The sequence below is a fragment of the Neopelma chrysocephalum genome, unplaced genomic scaffold (genome assembly GCF_003984885.1).
Source record: "Neopelma chrysocephalum unplaced genomic scaffold, ASM398488v2 Primary Assembly neopelma1_97, whole genome shotgun sequence".
Classification (NCBI taxonomy): Eukaryota; Metazoa; Chordata; class Aves; order Passeriformes; family Pipridae; genus Neopelma; species Neopelma chrysocephalum.
In genome coordinates this window covers 3,726,044-3,744,842 of record NW_020897760.1, presented here as the reverse complement: position 1 = coordinate 3,744,842, position 18,799 = coordinate 3,726,044, and the positions used below count along the sequence as shown (strand labels likewise).

Here is an 18,799-nt window from a genome sequence, read left to right as displayed (position 1 = left end):
GGGTACATGTTCAATCGCCATGAAGATGATATTTCAGTTGTAAGCGTTTTTCCTGCCAGCGCTGACATAGTAGGTAGAAATACAGCAGAAAGCAGTGAAGGAACTTGTGGAGGTAACAGGAGGCTGTGGGAGCAATACAGGGGAGGGCTCAGGCTTCCAGGTTCTGTCTAGGCTTCAGGGCCCCAGGATGCTAGGTCCTCACCAGTCATGCTGCTGCATGGAGAGGATTTTTGGGATATTCAAAGTTTTAGAAATTTGGGGGTTTTTCCTTGAGAAGAAATTGTTGTTAAAAGATTGTTTACCATGACATCTCACTACTAAGTTTGGACAGACTGTCAGACCTTTGCAGTCACATACTACTTTCTCTCACAGTGGTGTCACGTGTCCTTTCCTTGTGTGTTTTGCAAACCCTGGTAAAACAGGGAAGTTTTTCTTCTTGCCTGGCAGTAGCCACCTGTGCTCTGTTTTCCTTTTTACTCATTGTTGGTCCTCTGCCGACCTCTTGTTTCAATGTTTGTTTTTTTAACCCTTTATAAAGGACCAGGATTCCTAGCTATAGGTGCTGCTTTCATATTTTTTCAGTTGAGTGAAAGTGAATAAACTTTTCCTAATCAGTGATTGCTGCACACTGACTTGGTAGCCACAAATTACTTTAAACCAGTCTTGAACTCATTCATAGTAATACCAGTAAAAGAGCAGAACAGCAAAACTGCCACAGTTCATTTGCTAGAAAATGTTTCATCTGGAGTAAAGGCATGGCATTTCTATTGAATTCATAGCACAGTAAGGAGAGTGCTGCAAACATTAGTGTTGATCTGCATGTGCGTGTGATTAGTCTTTGGCTGAGGAACGCAGATTTGTAATTCACATTACTTTCCTATGCTCTTGGGGGTTTTCATGAATTGTACGAAAGGGTTTCCCTGTGGGGTTTTTTTCTTATATAAATCCAGTTTAGGCTTCCTTATGAGTCAAAACACAGTTTAATTCATTTTTAAATGAAGATGTTGTTAAATCTGTTCTTCAGATTTAACTCCTTCTCTACCTTAAAGAAGGCTTTAAAAAATTATTAAGGAATATTCCTGTGGTGGATACTAGAACTGAAACTTCCCAGACAGAGCTAAGAATCATCTCTCAGAGTTCAATCAAATTGAGAGCATTTGCCATTCATTCCTAGGTTACTACTTACCTATTTTTACAGTTACACTACTTTGAACAGTGATGATTCATCAAATACAAACCCAGATACAATTCAAATATTTTATTCAGTTTTGCTAAGCTTTTTCAATTTTTCTTTATGATGAGGATTCAAAATTATGGTCTCTGGCTAAAAAAACACAACAGCACTGTTGTAGGTGCTGCAACAGTGGTTAGTTCTTCATAATAATAATGTTAGTGATTAAATCAAGGTTTATGCACCCTTTGGCTAGGCAGATGTTTTTTAACACTTTCATAGGCATTTAGGAAAGTTTTTTATTTCTTTCTGAGTGACTTAACGTGGAACAAGCACCTTGTAATAAGCTGAAGAGAGAAAAAGCATCTTCTGTATTTTTAAATTTCTGGTCAAGCACTAGAAATTTAATGCATGGAGCCAAGGCTGTCTGGAAGACTTCAGTTCTGTCCGTTTTGAAAACATACTATTGTAATCATACAAGGATCCCTACAGGACTCTGCCTTGATTCAGAACAGATCATGTCTATGAATGAAAACTGTGTGATAATGTTTTAATCTGCATCATTCAACACCAGCTTGCGTTGAGTGTTTGATTTTATGCCTGCTATGCTTACTCATTTTCCTCTGTAAAGTACTTGTCACAGAAGGAACAAGCTATTTGTGTGTAGGTTGTTACAGCATTTCTTTTAATGTTTAGACTTTTCAAGTTTCAAACCGTGAACCCAGCATGCTTGAGCTGAAGGACCATCAGCTTCCAAAGAGTAAAGGCTCTTGTCTTGAATGAATACACTACTTAAAAAAATCAAGAGCTTAATGAAGTCATCCCTTTCACAAACCTTAAAGGACAAAAATAGAGCATAGCTAAGCACACAGCAATAGCTGGGAGGTAGGACTGAGTCAGCCATAGGAGGGGACTTGGTTGTTTTCCTTTTTTGTATAACTTCCTGGGGTATGAGGCATAAGTTATTGAGTTGTCATGGATAAACAACGTTCTACCCCCTGTCAGCGTAAACAGCAAAGTTTTGAATGAACGCATCTGAATTCTAAGTTTTACTGCATTTATCTTGGCATTAGGAATTGTTGATCCGTAGAGGAAAAGAGGGCCATGCTGCTGAATGTGTGGCTGGCAGCAGTCCTTAGAGGCAGGCAGGACCAGCTTTTGTTACTCCAGTCAACAGTGCAGTTTTACTCTGCATTAGGAGTAAAACTGTTTACAGTGCAGAACATGCACTGTATTCTAAAGCAGTACATAGATTTCTAAGTTCATGGTGCTGATAGCAAGTCCCAGCTATGTGTTGTATCATCAGTCCTTGCCCTCCAGATATGGCTGTTCTCTATTGACATCTGGAGGAGCTGAGAACGTATAATACCGTGCAAGAGGAGGCTTTCCAGGGGTAAATATACAACTGTGATGAAGTAAGTTCAGGCCCTATTTGGTCACAGACTTTTCGTTTTGCTTTCTTAAGTCCCACGCTCTTTTCCTGAAAACATTTATTCTTCCTCCCTCCGAAGGAAAAAATATCTTGAATTTGTGTTTATGTCGTTGCTATGACATTCAGTTAAACTGTATGCAGATGCAGGTTCTGTTAATAAGAGAAAAAAAAACTGTACTGTGTACTTCAGTGAACAAAGATTACCCTGTGTTTGTGTTAAAATGTTGCTATGGCAGTGCATATGGTTTTATTTGCTGGAAGTCTGTGGTGAAATGGAAAGAGGTCACATGTATGCAAGACAAGAAATGGCAGCAAAAACAACTCAAAATAAATACTGAAACTGAAAGGGAAATTGCAGATGACATGTAAAAGCAGGAAAAAACAGGGACAGTTGTTTTGCTGTCTGTCTGTCTGTTATTTGATAATAGAAATGTGTTCCCACTGTGCCCCAGTGGGTCTCAGTGACCCATGGTACAGTGACTTAGCTCTAATGATGCTTTTATTGTGAGAACTACTTTCCCTCAATGGCCCTGTGCATTGTAGCTTTTCTGTTGTTGCTTTGGAAGCAAAGTTCCCCTGGCTTGTCCTGATTTCACCAGTGCTAACTTTTCCTGAGAAAAGCATTTCAAGGCTATCTTAATATAGTAGGCTTTTTGGCAGGGAAAATCAGGAGTGATAAAATATGGGAAGCCACTAGAGCCTTGCCTACCTTTGGGGCAAGGAGAAGTCTTTGTGAACTAGTGATAGAAGCAGTGGATTTAATTTATGGTTTTTTTAACTGGCACAGGAGTCCTTGTATTTATCTAATCCATTTGCATGAGGCTTCTTTTTGCATCAGCTGCATCAGTACAGCTGTTCATGTGGTTGCATGACAAATCAGAATGAGTTCAAAAAAATCTGCCAAAGAAGGAGGGATAAAAATGAGAAGAGAGAGAGGGAGTCTTTTAGAGAATAAATGACCACACTGGGAGCTGGCTGATTCCTGCATCATTCCAGCTGGTGGAAAAGCAAAAGTGTTTTTAAAATCACATTGCCACTTTCTTCCGATCATCCTTGTTCTGCCTCAACAAGGAGGAAGAAACAACTATGAAAGCTGCTGTTGCCTTTCCACTCCTTGCTTCCAGGTTCTCTACTGGAACTGTATTGTAGCTCCAGAATTTGTCTGTTTTGCCAAGAGTGCCAATAGGGAGTAGAACTGTGCTTAAGTGAGATAAAAATTAAGTTGAGGTATAGATATTAATGAAAAAGAATGGACTTGCCAAGAAGTCCCCATGACTTCCACACAGCCAGGAGGGCCAACTGTGTCCCAGGGGACATCAGGCACAGCATCCCCAGCCGGTCAGGGAGGTGATTGTCCCGCTCCACTCTGCACTGGAGCGGCCTCACCTTGAGCCCTGTGTGCAGTTTTGGGCACCACAATTTAAAAAAGACATTAAGCTATTAGAGAGCATCCAAAGGAGGGCCACAGGGATGGGGAAGGGAAGCCATATGAAGTGTGACTGAGGTAATTTGGTCTGTGCAGCCTGGAGAAGAGGAAACAGGGGAGATCTCATTGCAGTCTCCATCATCCTCACAAGATGAAGCAGAGGGGCAGGCACTGATCTCTTCACTCTCGTGACCTGAGACAGGACTCAAGGAAACTGCATGGTGCTGCGTCAGCTACACTACTGAGATGAAGTTGTTAACATACATGTCCCAGTTGGATTCCCATCTGAGTAAATCTGTGTACCCTACCTTTGAATTTTTTCTGTCTAGTGAATGAAAACCTACAAAATATTGTGTAATCTTTTCCTCCTGGACAGTTGCTACATTCCACCCTGTAAGCGATTGTACTTCAAGACAGATTAAGTTGCTTATGTGATGGTGCCTTGGGGTCTTTCAGGATCTTCTCCAATATAAATGGTGTACACAGAAGTCATAGCTCTGTAGTTTATATGTGGAGGACAAATCATAGCATAGTGGATGCCATCTATTCAATTTCTTAGTGTTTGGTCTTTACAGGATAATAGATGCTTATTGTGTCATTTTGTTGGTTGGAGTCTATTTTTACAGGATTTATATTTTCTAGACACCAAGTCTCACTGCAGTTCAGTGCAGTTCAGTTGTTCATGAGCTGAAATGCATTTAATAGGTATCTTCAAAGCTAGTTGTACGTTATTGCTTTCACTGTGACACCTCCGTGTTTCTATGTGCTGTTTTATTTGTGGCTATGTAACATGGAGAAAAAAACTGTGAAGGTGAAAACAGGAACATGTCTACATGAAAAAAACTGGCTTGAAACAGAGCAGCTGGTAGAACTACGCAGTCTTTCCTTGCTGTGTGTTGAGCACTCAGAGCCCTGTGTGGAAATAGTTCCACCAATTACACAAGTAAACTAAATTGTGCACATGGATTTCTGCAGGATCAGCTCAGAAAGGCGAGCAAGACTCTGCTGTGACACATTTAACTGCTTCTGTGTAGGTGCGTAGGTTTGACTTCCAACCCTGAATGACTGCCCAATGCAAACTCTTTTGTTTCAGTCCTCAAGACCTCTGAGGGATTCATGCACTTTCAGTGGACTGCAAATCCTGCCGCAGCAATCCCACTGATCCGCAGTGTCTCTGCCTTTTCCTGCATAGCCCACTGGCTGCCCACCTGTAGCAGGGAGATGTGACTGTTCCCAGCTGGTGTCCCCTGGAGGGTCAGGCAGCCCAGTGGGGCTGCTCTGCCGTGGGCTCTGTGGTAGTTGATGTGTGGAGTACAGAGATTCTCACGGCTCAGCGAGGGTTCAGTAGTAGCTCAGTCGTCCCACTGTCAGTACTATGTCAGCTCTTCCTTCACCTGCTGCTGCTTCAGGAGAGGGAGCTGGCAGCATCCCACAAGAGGATTTAATGTAATCATGGAAGTCTGGTGTCTGCGTATTCCAGCTTTTGTTTTGTTTCCTATCATGGAGCACTTAAGGAGGCTGAAACTTTGTCTTCATTGGGTTGCCTTTATTAGTAGGGAAGATTTTATGTGTAACCCTGATGTTATAGCAGTTACCAGCATCAAACCCTTGTAAGTAAATGCGTGGAATACAAGGCTAAACATTCCTTCGATCCTAAACCTGTAGTGTGACAAACGCTCCTTGTGGCGGCAGCACCTGAATCGGCCGAGTGCCCCATGCCCGGTGTGGCGCTGACATCCCAGCGGCTGGGAAAGGAGCAGCTGAAGGACCCGGGGCAGACAGAAGGGAGAGGGGGGATGGCTGGAGCTGGGCTGCTGCAGAGTGGACAGTGCTGCTCTCCCTCCTGGCGTGTCCAGGCTCTCCCGGCTCTGCCCGGCACCAGGAGGCTCCACATGGTGCTGGTGGCTTTACTTTCAGGATTTGAATAGGTGGATGGTCTGGCACTGAAATTTGCTGCAAATATACGGCTTCTTGTCCTGTACATTACTTATCATGTTCCTAACTCCTCATCTTCTAGTATTCCTCTTGAAGAAAGGTGTTGATATTTTAGTTTTTGACAAAAAATAAGATTATAGTTGTGCTCATTACCTTACCTAAAAGCCCTGCTGATGCACTTAATGGTATCTGTGCTTTTATCCTTTGTATTTCCACACCTGCTATTTAGGGGTTTTTTTCTGCTAGAACAACAGAGGATATAAAGATTTCAAAGAGAGTGCAAAGACACAAAAAAATGACACTGTTGTAAAAGTAGTTTTGTCATATAATTGTGAAATGCAAAAAAAGAAGAGAAGACTATATGGATGGTGGTGAATTAGTGTGACAGCCCAGCTTTGGAAGACTTGCAGTTCTTTTTAGTGGGATTCATTTCCTCTCTTTATATCACAATAATTTCACTTAGTATATTTAACTTACGTTTATGTGATCTGCTCCTGCAGCCCTTATTCTCCCAACAGTATATTTTTATAGTGAGCAGATTACAGAACCACCCCTCTACATGAGGAAACATGGAAAAACCAAAGTGCAGGTTGTAAAACTCAGGGCCAGGCTAGAGCCACACTTGAGGCAGGAGTTGGAAGGGCCGCTTTTGTTTGTATATGGTGTGTATGTTACAGGCGTATGGTCTATATGTACAGTATAGTTACACGCAAATGTGATTTTTTGGGGAACTGTTACTTACGTTGGTGTGAAGATGGATGTCATTCGAGTGTAAGTGACAGTGGGGATGGTGAGGAATGCGCCTGCAGCTGCTGGGTGTCTGGGAGCAGTGTATTCCTCTTCCTCTGTCCATGTAATAACCCAGTTTGTAAACCTGATGGTTTCTCAGTGAGCAGCCAATGTAGTGTTCAGTGCCAGCTCTAAGTAGAAGCCAAACAAAAGTGCTTCCCTGCATTTTACACTTTTACTGTCAACAAATACTGTACAGACAAGTTTAGGTACAGCTGAGACTGGTGGCCAGGTGGTGAATTCCGAAACAGCTCAAGTTTTGAATGCCTTCCGGGAGAGAACTTGACTGAGCAGAGAGGGAGGGCTGTAATTTCTCAGGCAAAGCATTAGCTGCCAGAGATGAGCTTCTGAGATATTTGGCTATTTATTTGATTGAGATATTTGTCTAATTAATAAAAAGTTGACCAATTCTGCTTTTAACTAATGACACTGGATGACACCCCTTCACAATTCTAAAACCTCAAAATCAGTCTCTATTTTATGAGCAGTATCTTTCTCACTAAAGACTGGGAGAATATTTTGCCAGAGAAATACACAAGAAGAAAAAAAATACCCTGTTGCAGGTTTCCTTTCACTCTTATCTGTGGCACAGCTTTAGGCTAACCGGAAAAGTACAAATGTTTGCTGCTTTCTGAGGTCCTGCTCTAGTTCGGTTTTTTTAAATGTCATTTTCTTGCCGCGTGCCAGAGAGCTCTCTTACAACTCCCTCGGTTAGCCAAATGTCATCTGTGTCCCACAGAGTAAAGTGTAATTGTGTATTTAAAAAGTGGGAAGGAGAAGTGAGGAAGAGAAAAGAGTGGCTGCTTTGCCTTTTAGTCTATTGGACAAGTACTCGAAATTCCTCACATTCTTCTCCTGTTAACAGTATGTTTACTTTTCATCACTGGGTTATTAGGATTAACAAAAGTCATTGCTTCAAGCTCATTTAATTTGAATTTAGTGAAAGCAAACTACCTCCTGCAGACTGTAGGAAGCATTCTTCTGCTGCAGAAATGTATTAATTTGCAAAAAGCAGCCACCAAAAAGCGGAGACTTGCCCAATGTTCAACATCACCATGCATGCACTGCATTCTAATGAAGTACCTTATGTTGCAAATTCCAGGACAGTTTGAATAATCTGACAGTCTAATTAACATTTCAGTCTATCAAAGATTTTCTTTCAATGCCAAGAAGCTCTTTCTGTATATACTTTCTAGAGTGTGGGGGTGCAGACTGTGGACACCACTTCAAAACATCATTTACCCAAAGAATTAGACTCTGCTTTCTAGTCCATTGCTGCATCTGCAGTAGAGCTTGTTTTAACTTTCACAGTATCTAAGAAACCTCTTGCATTTGCTGTATGTTAAGCCTGTTGCCTGTCAGAATGCTCTACTAAGAGTAGTTAGGTAAATATTTCTTTATTAAATGATTAATTCCATAAATAAATTCTTTTAATTCATTGAATATAAAATTAAAATCATTTACAACTTATTCCAGTATTACAGGGGCTGGAAGGGGTAAAAAAAAAGAAAAAAATAAAAACAAAACAAAAGCTACAGGTTGATAAATAAAATACTCAGCTTTAAAACAACTGATTTCTGTTTGCCATTAAACTACAGTTGGTACATAATAGCTGCCATTGTGAACACCCCACAAGTGCCCACCTCAGGAAGGAATGTAACTTCCAACTTGGTTGGGAAAGGATGGGAGAAGATTGGAGGGATGGAGAGAAGCATAGTGTTAAATTGAACAGAATAGTAAAGTTTTCATAACCGGAACTAAACATTTATCTGATCACTTACAAACAGAAAACAGTATATAATTAGATAAGGTGCTCCAAAAAGAAGCAGTAAAATTGCTCCAGTACTATGAAGCTTTAAGTATGCTTAAATCTCTGTTGCATTAGTGTCCAGTTGCACAGTGCACTCCTGTAACATCTCAATGTTGCCCTCAAATGGGCAAGGCACCATTTCCATCAGAGGTCCTTTCTCCATGGCTGGTTACTTCAAAATTCTGTTTTGCATCCCACCCCCAACACAACTTAGTCCCTAAATTTATGGATGTCGTTGACTAGTCTGTAGTAGGGATAAGCTTCGTTTGCATGTGGACAGTTGTAGTTGCATCGGCAGGACTGGATCATCATGACACTCTTGGTGAAGGTTTCCCCATCATCGCAGCGGAACCTGACCTTGACAGTCCTGGTCTGCTGGGGTGTACAGCACCTGCCATCCACGCAGGAGCCACAGTACTTGGGGCGGTACTTCTTCACACTGGAACATCCGGCGTAAGTAAACTTCACTGGGGATGGGGACTTCCTAGTCTTGGTACATTTTTTTCCCTTCTGTAAAGTAAAGGCAATAACATTATTAGCAGGAGATTCTTCTCCAGCCTTTACCCCCTACCCGAAGCAGCTTAGAAAGAAAAGGAACACCAGAAGAGTCTGTATTTACCTTTAGGGAGGCATAGCTAGGCTGGCCACATGGCCTCACTTCACATATCCTGGTCTCTTTGATGAGCTTGCAGTCAGCATTGTCATTGGTCACCCTTGTGGAGATGCCAGTTCCACATGTCTTTGAGCACTGGGACCAAGAAGTTGTTTGCACAATGCATTTGGGATTCTCAAAAGCTCGGCTTTGTGGCTCGGATCCAAAAACTGGAAAAGAAAAGGAGGGCTTAGCCTAAATATATTCTGTCACTGTGTTTCTTTCTTTCCATTGGGGTCTAAGGAATCATATAGCCACTCTCTGGCCTCCTCCCCTTAATGTCACGCAGATAAACTCACACTCACCAGGTAGCATTTTCAGGCCTCCCTTCACAATGGCAATTAGCTCGTTGTTCCTGGTTAGTTCGCCTTCAGAATCATCCGGACCAAACTCTTTGCTGAAGAAGCCTTCCAGCTCCTCCAGCGCATCCTTGCTTTCGTCACAGACCCACTCCTCGCAGCACTGCCCGGGCACTTTGACCAGCCTGGGGCTGGGGCAGCCCAGGTTGGGAAGAGAGAGCTCCTGCGGGCAGAGCGGGATGCAGCCCACAGCTCCATCTATGCACGTACACTGGTGTTTACAGTTCGGCTGGAAGCTCTCCCCGTTCTGGTAGATTTTGGAGTTATATTCACACGGTCTTCCCTCGGACTGTGCTGCAGAGATCAACAGGGAGGGAAAGAAGAGAATTAGCGGCGAGAATCGCTGGTTTAAGCGCAGGTATTTGCTAGTCTGTTAAACTCAGTGTACAGCGGAGCTCCCTACAATCCCCCGGGGACGCGGGGCCAGAACAATAACTTAGTCAGGAATCACTTTTCCTTATGTGCGTTTAGCGGAGCCCAGACATACTGAATCGCATTCCAGACTGCTGAAGTCATGTGCCTTTCTGCCAAGCTACCGACAACAAAGCATAACCATACATGGGCTCGAAATTACCGAACCCCGGCAGTGCGGGACGCGGGGTCCGTCCCGGGGGAGCGGGGTCGCCGCTTACCTCTGCAGATGCCCTTCAGGGCGGCGGGGCTGGCCCCGAAGTTGCACTCCAGCCCCTTGGTGTGGTCGCAGGGCTGCGATCGGCTGCAGTCCTCGTTCAGCTGCTTGGCGCAGACCTTGCAGCAGCCGCAGCCGTCCGGTACCAGCCCCACGCCGGGGGCGCACTGCGGCGCGGCCGCCGGGCACTGGCACACGGCGGGGCAGGGCGAGCCCAGAGCCTGCGGAGCGGAGCGCACGGTGAGCGCCGGCAGCGCAGCGGGGACACCCGACCCGCCTCCCCCTCCCCGGCCGCAGGAAGAACCGCGGCACTTACCAGGCGGGCCAGGCAGAGGAGAGCGGCCGCCAGAGCGGGGCGGGTGCCCGCGGAGCCCATGTCCAGCGCCGGTGCAGTGGAGCCCGTGTGAGCGCGAAGCGGGAGCGCGGCCGGCGCGGTCTGAGGCGGCTCCGGGCGCCGCCGCCTTATATGGGGCGCGGGGCCGCCGCGTGCGCCGCGGCGCTGACGTCGCGCGTTCCGGGCCGCGGCCGCGTCCAGCGCTCGCGGCATCCCAGGAATGTGGCTGGCGCGCGCCGCGGCCGCCCCGCCCCGCCCCGGCTCCGGCACCGCGGCCAAGGCGGCGGCGCTGCCGCGGGGGGTCCCTCCGCCCCTGGACCCGACCGGCCGGGACACAGCGCGGGGGGCCGCGGAGGCTTCTCCCCATCCCTCGGACGCGGAGGGTCCCCGCGAACGCGAGGGTGGTAACGGGAGGCGCTATTCGCGCTCGGGGCTCGGCGCCCGGACACCTACGGGACAGCGGAGCTGCCCTGCCCGTCCCGGGCGCCCGCGGCGCTGTCCCGCCAGGTCACACTGCCCGCGGGGTCACCGGGGCTCGGGCCCTGCCGCTGCTGCCATGCGAGGGACAGTCACAACCTTCCCGGTACGGCAGACCCCGGGAGCCTGGCGGTGCCCAGCGGCACCGAGGGGCCCGGTTTCCAAGCCGGGAATGGGATGGCCACGCGGCGAACATCCTCCCTCCCCGTCAACCTATGTATCTCCGGCCTCAGTGTCCCTCACTCAAGTTGGGTGCCCTTGAATAGTATTGCCTCGTTGAAGTTTAATATTTGGGGATGGGGAGGAGAGATTTAGCTTCTGTTGTGGCGTCTTTTCTTTTCCTGGCTGTAAGTATTTCCAGATGGGATTTAGACCCCAGACGTAACAATATTTCCATATTTGGTATAGCAGTAGCCCGCATTTTTCACATTTTTCTGCTCTGTTATCCAACCACAAAGCATTCTTGACAGCTTCAGATGTTGTTAAATATAGCCTTAACTTCTGTTCCCAGGGCAGGAAATTCTTTGGAATTCCTGTTTTTCACGCAATCTGTCTATCATGATTTAGGAGAACTGTGCTGGAGGAGCCAACTGGCGTTCTACTGCAGTTCACTCCTTTATTGAAATAGCCCAGAAGTTGGGTCTGCTGCCCAAAGGCGTTACAATGAGTCCCCATTCCAGGGATTTTTCTTTGCAAATGAGATTATTGTTCCCAAGACAAGTTTGGGGTTTTTCTTGTCGCCTTCAAGGCTGGAAGGTGGAGAAGCGGATTCAAAGGAGAGGCAAAAGCTTGCAAAAACCCCTCCAAAGCCCATGAAAAGTGGAGGGGGAGGGGGCGAGGGGGACAGTGGGAAGGGAGGGATGCGGAGAGGAGGGATGTGATTAACCTGGCTGCGGCATTCCCATACAGCGGGTGTCCCTGCATGCCGCCTGCCCGGGACGGGCAGCCGGAGAGGGGAGGCAGCCGCAGCCCAGCCGCTCGGAGGAGCCGAGCCCGGACGTCTCGTCGCCTGCCCGGCGGCCGAAAGGATGACAGAAAGGACCGTTTCATGGGGACGGTGCGTAGGGCTCCGGTAAGTGCCGCTCCCGGGACCGCGGGCCCGTGCTCTGCTCCCTGGGTGTTCCCACACCAGCGGGAATGATGAGGCACCTTCTCGGGCCCTGCTGGGGCCGCAGAAAGGAGGGTCCTTGTTGTTTGTCCGCGCCAGAAGCCCTGCGGTGCCTCCGCGGGCACCGGGAGGTCTCGCCTATCCATCGCGCACCTGTCGCTGGCCGAGCCCCGGGGGGAGCGGCTCGGGGGGACAGCCCGGCTTGGCTCCCCAAACCCGCAGGCACCGCCGAGCTCCGTGGGCAGCACGGGGGCCCGGGGCCGGACCGGACTGTGTGGGATGGGACGGGATGGGGTGGGCGCTGCAGGATGGGGCAGCCTCTCCTCGCAGGGGCATGCCGTGACCCCGGGGACGGGGCGGTGCGATGGGCGTCCCCGTCGCAGGGGACACCGATGCCGCTGCCAGCCGGGCTGCGGAGCCCGGCCCCGAACTCCTCCTCGGGGATGTCCTGCACTGCCTGTGAAGGGCTCGTGTCCTCAGCACTGCTGTCCCTCTTCCCTGCCTAAGCCAGTCTTCATAGAGGGTCCTAACTATAGAGTTTCCCCCCCCTCCCCAGTTTATTCTTTTCATAGTTTTCTTTTCATTCCGATAAATTGGATTGACGTTTTACTTTGTGGTGTTTTAGGGGGTGGGGAAAGGTGATGGGACAGAAGCTCTGAGCACTCTTTGCCCAAAACATGTGCTTCAGAAGGCAGCAGTGTTTTTCTTCATCACTTGTATGCCTCAAAATTCGACCGGAAAGGACAATTGCTGAAAGGGAAAACCAGTCTTTAGTTGCATGCAGCTCTCTCTGGAGACTGCCAGTGTGTACCATGTAGCACCATTTCTGATGACAGGAATTATTTAATGTGTCCAGCAAGAATTGGAGAGAGACCACCAACGAGCTTTGATGGCTGCCAGTAATGGCAGTAACAACTTTCCATCTCCACATATTTAGCTGAGCCCCAGCTGGTGATGAGGAGTAGGACAGTCTCATTTCCAGACTCCAAGCTATCCACTCCAGTGGTCTTCCCTTGGTTTCACAAGTGTATGGGTTTTCCTGTGGTACTTCAGTTTTAAAACTCTCAAGTGGTTTTTAGATGGGGAATCTGGTTGGTACTTTTTTCCCTGGATGACTCTTTACACAGCAGCATTATGATCAGGAGGAACAAATTTGTGATTCAACACACCTTGATTAATGAAAAAACAACTTGATTAATTTCAAAAATTTTGAAAAAGAAGAAGCTAAGACATCATTGCATGGTTAAATCGGTCAGTTTTGCTTTTCAGGGATTTATGCAAACACTTGTTTATTTAATTACATCTAATTTAAGGACACGCACTGAGCGCTTTGCTTTGATCTATGACTTTCACAACATTCAGCAAATGCCACAGGAAAAGTCAATGAATAGTGCCTTTTCTCAGTTGGTTTCATGTCTTACCACACATTCACACAACTTTGATGGGAAACTGTAACTGAACCTACATTTGCTCAAGAAAAGGTCACTTCGAAAGCTTTGAAGCACCTTTTAACAAACCTGTCCTGAATTTCAAGTAGTTGTCAACACTTGAGACGGGTTGAGTTTCTTTGGAGTTCAAGTTAGACTGTGACCCTTTCCCTGCACACGTTTCCCTGTCACAAACCATGACCCAGTGTTTACCCTCCAAGCTGTGGAGGGTAAACATCATGGGGTACACTTATGTCTACTTCTCCTGGATATACATCAGGAAACAGAAAAAAGTTTGGAATATCTTCCTTTTTTAGATTTTGTTCAGTGTAACGTACTGTTCCAGACCTTTGTTGTCCTAAGTGAACTGGAAAATACTCCCTGTTTCATGTCACAGAGAGTATTTTACTGGCTTCTCAATTTGTGCTATAGGCAGTTGCTGGGAGCTCAGCTAATGCAAAGCAGGAATTTGAAACTGTTGGCTTACATAGCAGGTATTACAGATTTACTGAGTATATCCTGTCATTTTCACAGGCCTGTGTCTCTTCAGGGAAAGGACTTTCCAGAGAAATAAAAAGAAAAATTAGCTGGCTTAATTTCCCTCCACCCAGCATCGTTTTTTCCCGGCTGTGCATAGGAACCTTGGAGCAGCATGAAGGGCTGTGTGGGACAGAGGCTCCTCCAGGTGCTGGTGCTCCCACTGACAGTAAGTATCCAGCACCAAACTGGAGCACATCAGAGGTTTACAACCATGTGGATTCTGGAGAAAGATCTTACTAAATCCAGTGTCCAGCCCTTTTTTGTACTGTGTTTAATTTCCTCTTTCTCATTCTCTTTTTCCTTTGCCCATCTATTGCTGTGTGCTTCTTCCATCTCTCCTACTCTTTCTTCTCTTTTTCCCTGCTCCAGTCTTTTCCCTGTGTCCTTCTCTCTTCTAGTGTGTCCTGGGTTTGGCTGTGATAAAGTTAATTTTCTTCCTAGTAGCTGGTATGGTACTGTGTTTTGGATTTAGGATAAGAATAATGTTGATAGCACACTGGTGTTTTAGTTGTTGCTGAGCAGTGCTTACACTAAGTTGAGGACTTTTCAGCTCCCCACACCACCACACCAATGAGTAGGCTTGGGGAGCACAAGAAGCTGGGAGAAGACACAGATGGGACAGCTGATCCCAACTGGACAAAGGGATACTCCATATCATATGACACTTAGCATACAAACTAGGGGGAAGCTGGCCAGGGGCCAGTTCTCCAGAACTGTCTGGGCACTGGTCAGTGGGTGGTAGGAAATTGCATTGGGCATCACTTGTTTTGTATGTTCCAATTATTTTATCATTTATTATTATTATTGTTGTTGTTGTTATGATTATAGTTGTAATGCTTATTGTTGTTATTACTATTGTTGTTGTTATTCCTCCTTCTTTTTCTGTTCTATTAAACTGCCTTTATCTAAACCCATTAATTTTATTTTTTTTCCCAGTTCTATCCCCCATCCCATTGCAGGGGGAGGGAAGGGGCAGTCAGTGAGTGTCTCTGTGGTGTTTAGCTGCCTGCTGGGTTAAACCACGACAGTGTTTACCTACCTTGGGCTGGGCCTCTCCCGCAGCCCCTGCCAGGCCGCTGGTTCCTGCTGCACTAAATCAGTCCTCCCAGAGTCAATGGCTCCTCTCAGTCACTCACAGGAGGTGCAAATCCAGTGGGACAAATTAAGCATAGCAACGCACAGGCAGAGCAGCCAAGTAGCCAGAAGGCTTCGGCAGCTAAAATTCAAGTGGGTTCAGAAGTTTTTCCTTGCTTTGATTTCCTCAGAGTTTATGCTGAATTCTTTTGAGTATGGCATTTCCTATTTGTTTTCTTCCTCTTCCCTGCTGCCCTCCCTTCAGCTATGCTCATGCCTGTCAGTTTTTGTACAGCCTTGCCTGTGGTTTCTAATATTTGGGGGATTTTGCTTGGCAGTATTTGTGCACTGAGAGGCACTGTGCTTTGTAGGTGTGCTGCACTTTCCTCTGGGCCTGTCAAGGTGTTGTAGAGGTTCCCAGTGTGTGGAAGTGCAAGGGGGACTTGTGAGCCTACTCACCCTGCAGGGAAACAGAGAAGGAAGATTTGTTGTAGTATTCATCTGTGCTGTTTGCTGGTTTGACATGTGAACTACAACTTACATAGACGTAAGGGACGTAGCAATGTAACAGAGGCAGGAAGCATCCATGCTGACAGTCACTGTTGGCACGTTCTTGTTGGATACCAACAGGCAGTACGTACTGCATGGCTTCCCCACCCCAAGCCGGACGCAGAAATGTGGAGCAGTTACAGCCAGCTCCTGCTTAGTTCCTTCTTACCAGTCAGAGGCTCAAAATACCTTGGTCATGGTCATTCAAGGGTCTGACATTACCTTTATTTTAGTACCAGCCACTACCATTTCCTTAGTGAGACGGGTAGATTACTTAACACATGTTCACCTACTCTCATGCAGGTCTACTTCAACACTAGGCTACATAGAGAAGATGCAGTTTGCACCAAGAGCATCCCAATAGCTTAAATTTGCAATGGAAAGACCTATTATGGGCTTTGGCTCTCAATATCACAAAATAAAAATAATCGGGTGCTTCTAGGTAGCACCTGGCTGCACATGGATTTTCTTACTTATGTCTATTGTTTTCATCCCATGCAGTCATGAAGCTTGCAGAAGATAAAAATGTAGCCTGTAATCTCTTTATAAATTCTAGAAAAAAATTCACATCTGTGTCTCATGACTTTCATGAAGGAGGCTGAAGCATCAGAGGAATACAAAGTTCTTTCCCAGCACACATTGAGATGAAGGCCCTGGAGAGAGATCTCACCCCAGAGAGTTAATCATCCTAAGTGACCTCAGTAAAAACTTCTTAACTTTAAACTTTGGTCCTCAGAGTGCAGGCTTTCCTAGTGGAGCAATGCATGTGAACTGACATCTGCAAAGACAAAATGAGCAAGCTCAGAAGATAATTGCTCGTGATCCTAAGGAGTTACTGGAGCCAGATGAACCTGAGATTGCAGTCAACTGGGCTGTGCCTCAGGAATCCTTGATCAAAGCACACTTCCAGGCTGTGGTCCATAATGGTTGTCAGCTGCTGCCTTAGTCTACAGCTTAACTGCACCTTGGAGAGAACCACCTCCTGCTTTTATCTGTGTCGACTGCCCAGAATATGCTCTCTTTGGTAGGTTCAGATTTGTTTGTTTTCTTTTTCTATATTTCTGTATCCATTTTCATGTATTTGAAATATATGGCAAACTCGTTTTTTCCCAAAGATGTTTTGTTTCATTATAGTTTATAATCACAGCTACTTTTACTCAAGCTTAGTCTGCATCAAAGCTCAGGGAACCCTTTGCCTTCCTGCTGATGCTTTCCCTCCCTCTCCACTGTTTGTGACCCTATGAAATAGTTTACTGTCACTGATCTAAGAACATTCAAAGGAGTTGCCTAGTCTTTGATTTTAATAGCATATTTTTGTATTTATTTTCTTGAAAAAAGAAAAGACTATTGATTTTTTTTTCTTTGCATGCGAATAGGAGGGTAGGCCTGCTCTTGCAGGATGCTGAACATGCTCTGCCACACAGTGCTTTCTGTCACTTACTGCACTTTCCAGGCTAGCTGTTGGAAATGTCACAGGATTAATTTCTGAATCCCCCGAGGTGCCTGTTGGCTTTGTCCAAAATCATTATTCGTTCTCTGCTATGTACACAAGCTTACAAAAACATTGTGAGACCTTAGTTGTGTTTTCTGCGTTACTGTTCATTTCCATTCTGTTCCATCTGGGCTCTTTGCCTACCAGTGTGTTATGTGAGTACCTTGCAGCAGCAGCTAGCCACGTTCTTGTGCATGCTTATTTCATGGCACACGTGAGCTAAGTGATACCAGAAAGCCAGCCACAACCTCCTCCAGGGATGTTCCGCTGCTGGACGTCAGTTGTTGTGCCTCTTGGTTTTAGTTTGTGATAGTGCAGTGAAACAATCAATAGCAGACAAATAAATAGACATGATGTCATCCTTGCACATAGGGAGGACTTGCAGGCAGCCAGCAGATCATGTATGTGCTTAAAGAATGCTTGTGGAGATGGAGTTATGGTCCAAGAATGTGCAAATAGCTGCCCGTCCCAGCATTACGTGCCTGTGATCAGGGAGAAGTGCTGAACCATCTCTAGACTTAATTAGCATCCAAACCAGAAATATTTGTCTCATTGGGGGTGATTTTTTTTTAGGTGAGCAAAGAAGAAACTACATGAATGAAATCTTTTCTTTACCTTATCTCTGCTGGGGGCTAAAATAAAACTGAAGGGAGCCAGCTGTTAAGAACTGGTGGGCTGTTCTGAGAAGGGGTCATCACATGGGCTCCATCCAGCAGCAGTAAGTGAGAAGCACAGTGGCTTGTTTAGACCTTGGGGAGAAGGACATCTCTTTGAGCCAGCCAGGAAGCCTGTCTGCTGCCCACTGTTTTCCCAGGGACCAGTGTCCTCAGGAAGTAAAAGGTTAGCAGGGGCTATCAGCAGACTACTTTGGTGCAGAGACTTTTTTATGATTGCATTAATGTCTCTTTTCCTGTTGTTGTACAGAAATTATGACTGCTAGTATCAGTGTTGAGATGAAAGCAGAAGCTCTTCTGCATGAAGCAAGCATTAAAAGCTAGCTGATACATTAATTGTAAAAGAAAATTGGTGCTAGCTAGTGGCTCTTCAATTTCAGATAAGTTTGCTTTTGTGTTTTAATTCTTTTAACACTTCACCCAACTGTATTCTTTCACACACAGGCAATTATGTGTTTGTTACTGTCCTCTCTCACTGCCTAACTTGGAGTCTGCTTCTGAAACCCTCCATGAGCTCAGATTTCAGACTTTAGGATAATTTGGGATCAGAGCAGAAAAATGGTGGATAGGATGGGTCTTTCAGGTGAGCACTGTGTGATAACACAATGTTTGTAACGTGTTGTGAGGGGAGAGCCTCTGGTTTCAAGGATGTACCTATGCGGCCTTTAACAGTGCCATGTCAAAATAAAAACCATTGATTAAAAGTGTGCCTCGCTTGTGCTGCTAAAAACACTTCTAGATTATACATGCTGAAAACAGTAAATATTTAATGTACAGGTTTACTTTTCCTGCTTTATAGAGAGCTCAGTGGGCCTGACAGAGCAGCTAGACAGATGTGTTTATAGCGCGCTCCCCGGGCAGGCACAATGCTGTAGTGTTTGGCCTGTGAGCACTGCAGGGACATGCTTAAAAAAATAAAAGT

At 45.9% G+C, this 18,799-nt stretch overlaps 1 protein-coding gene across 1 annotated transcript; it reads right to left on the bottom strand.

Moving 5' to 3' along the window:
* Nucleotides 1-8,105: 8,105 nt before the first annotated feature.
* CCN1 (cellular communication network factor 1) lies at nucleotides 8,106-10,623 on the bottom strand. The gene is made up of 5 exons (XM_027694444.1): nucleotides 10,519-10,623; nucleotides 10,207-10,423; nucleotides 9,521-9,868; nucleotides 9,183-9,385; nucleotides 8,106-9,073 (listed from the first exon to the last, which is right to left on the bottom strand). The coding sequence occupies exons 1-5, from the start codon at nucleotides 10,576-10,578 to the stop codon at nucleotides 8,774-8,776; spliced, it is 1,128 nt and encodes a 375-aa protein (XP_027550245.1). The 5' UTR covers nucleotides 10,579-10,623; the 3' UTR covers nucleotides 8,106-8,773.
* Nucleotides 10,624-18,799: the final 8,176 nt, after the last annotated feature.

Bases quoted from the DNA above. Each gene is read 5' to 3' on its own strand.
- CCN1 (XM_027694444.1), bottom strand. From the start codon at position 10,578: ATGGGCTCCGCGGGCACCCGCCCCGCTCTGGCGGCCGCTCTCCTCTGC. The intron at 9,869-10,206 runs GTAAGCGGCGAC...TGATCTCTGCAG, and splicing joins CCTGAAGGGCATCTGCAGAG to CACAGTCCGAGGGAAGACCG. The intron at 9,074-9,182 runs GTAAATACAGAC...TTTACTTTACAG, and splicing joins CTAGCTATGCCTCCCTAAAG to AAGGGAAAAAAATGTACCAA.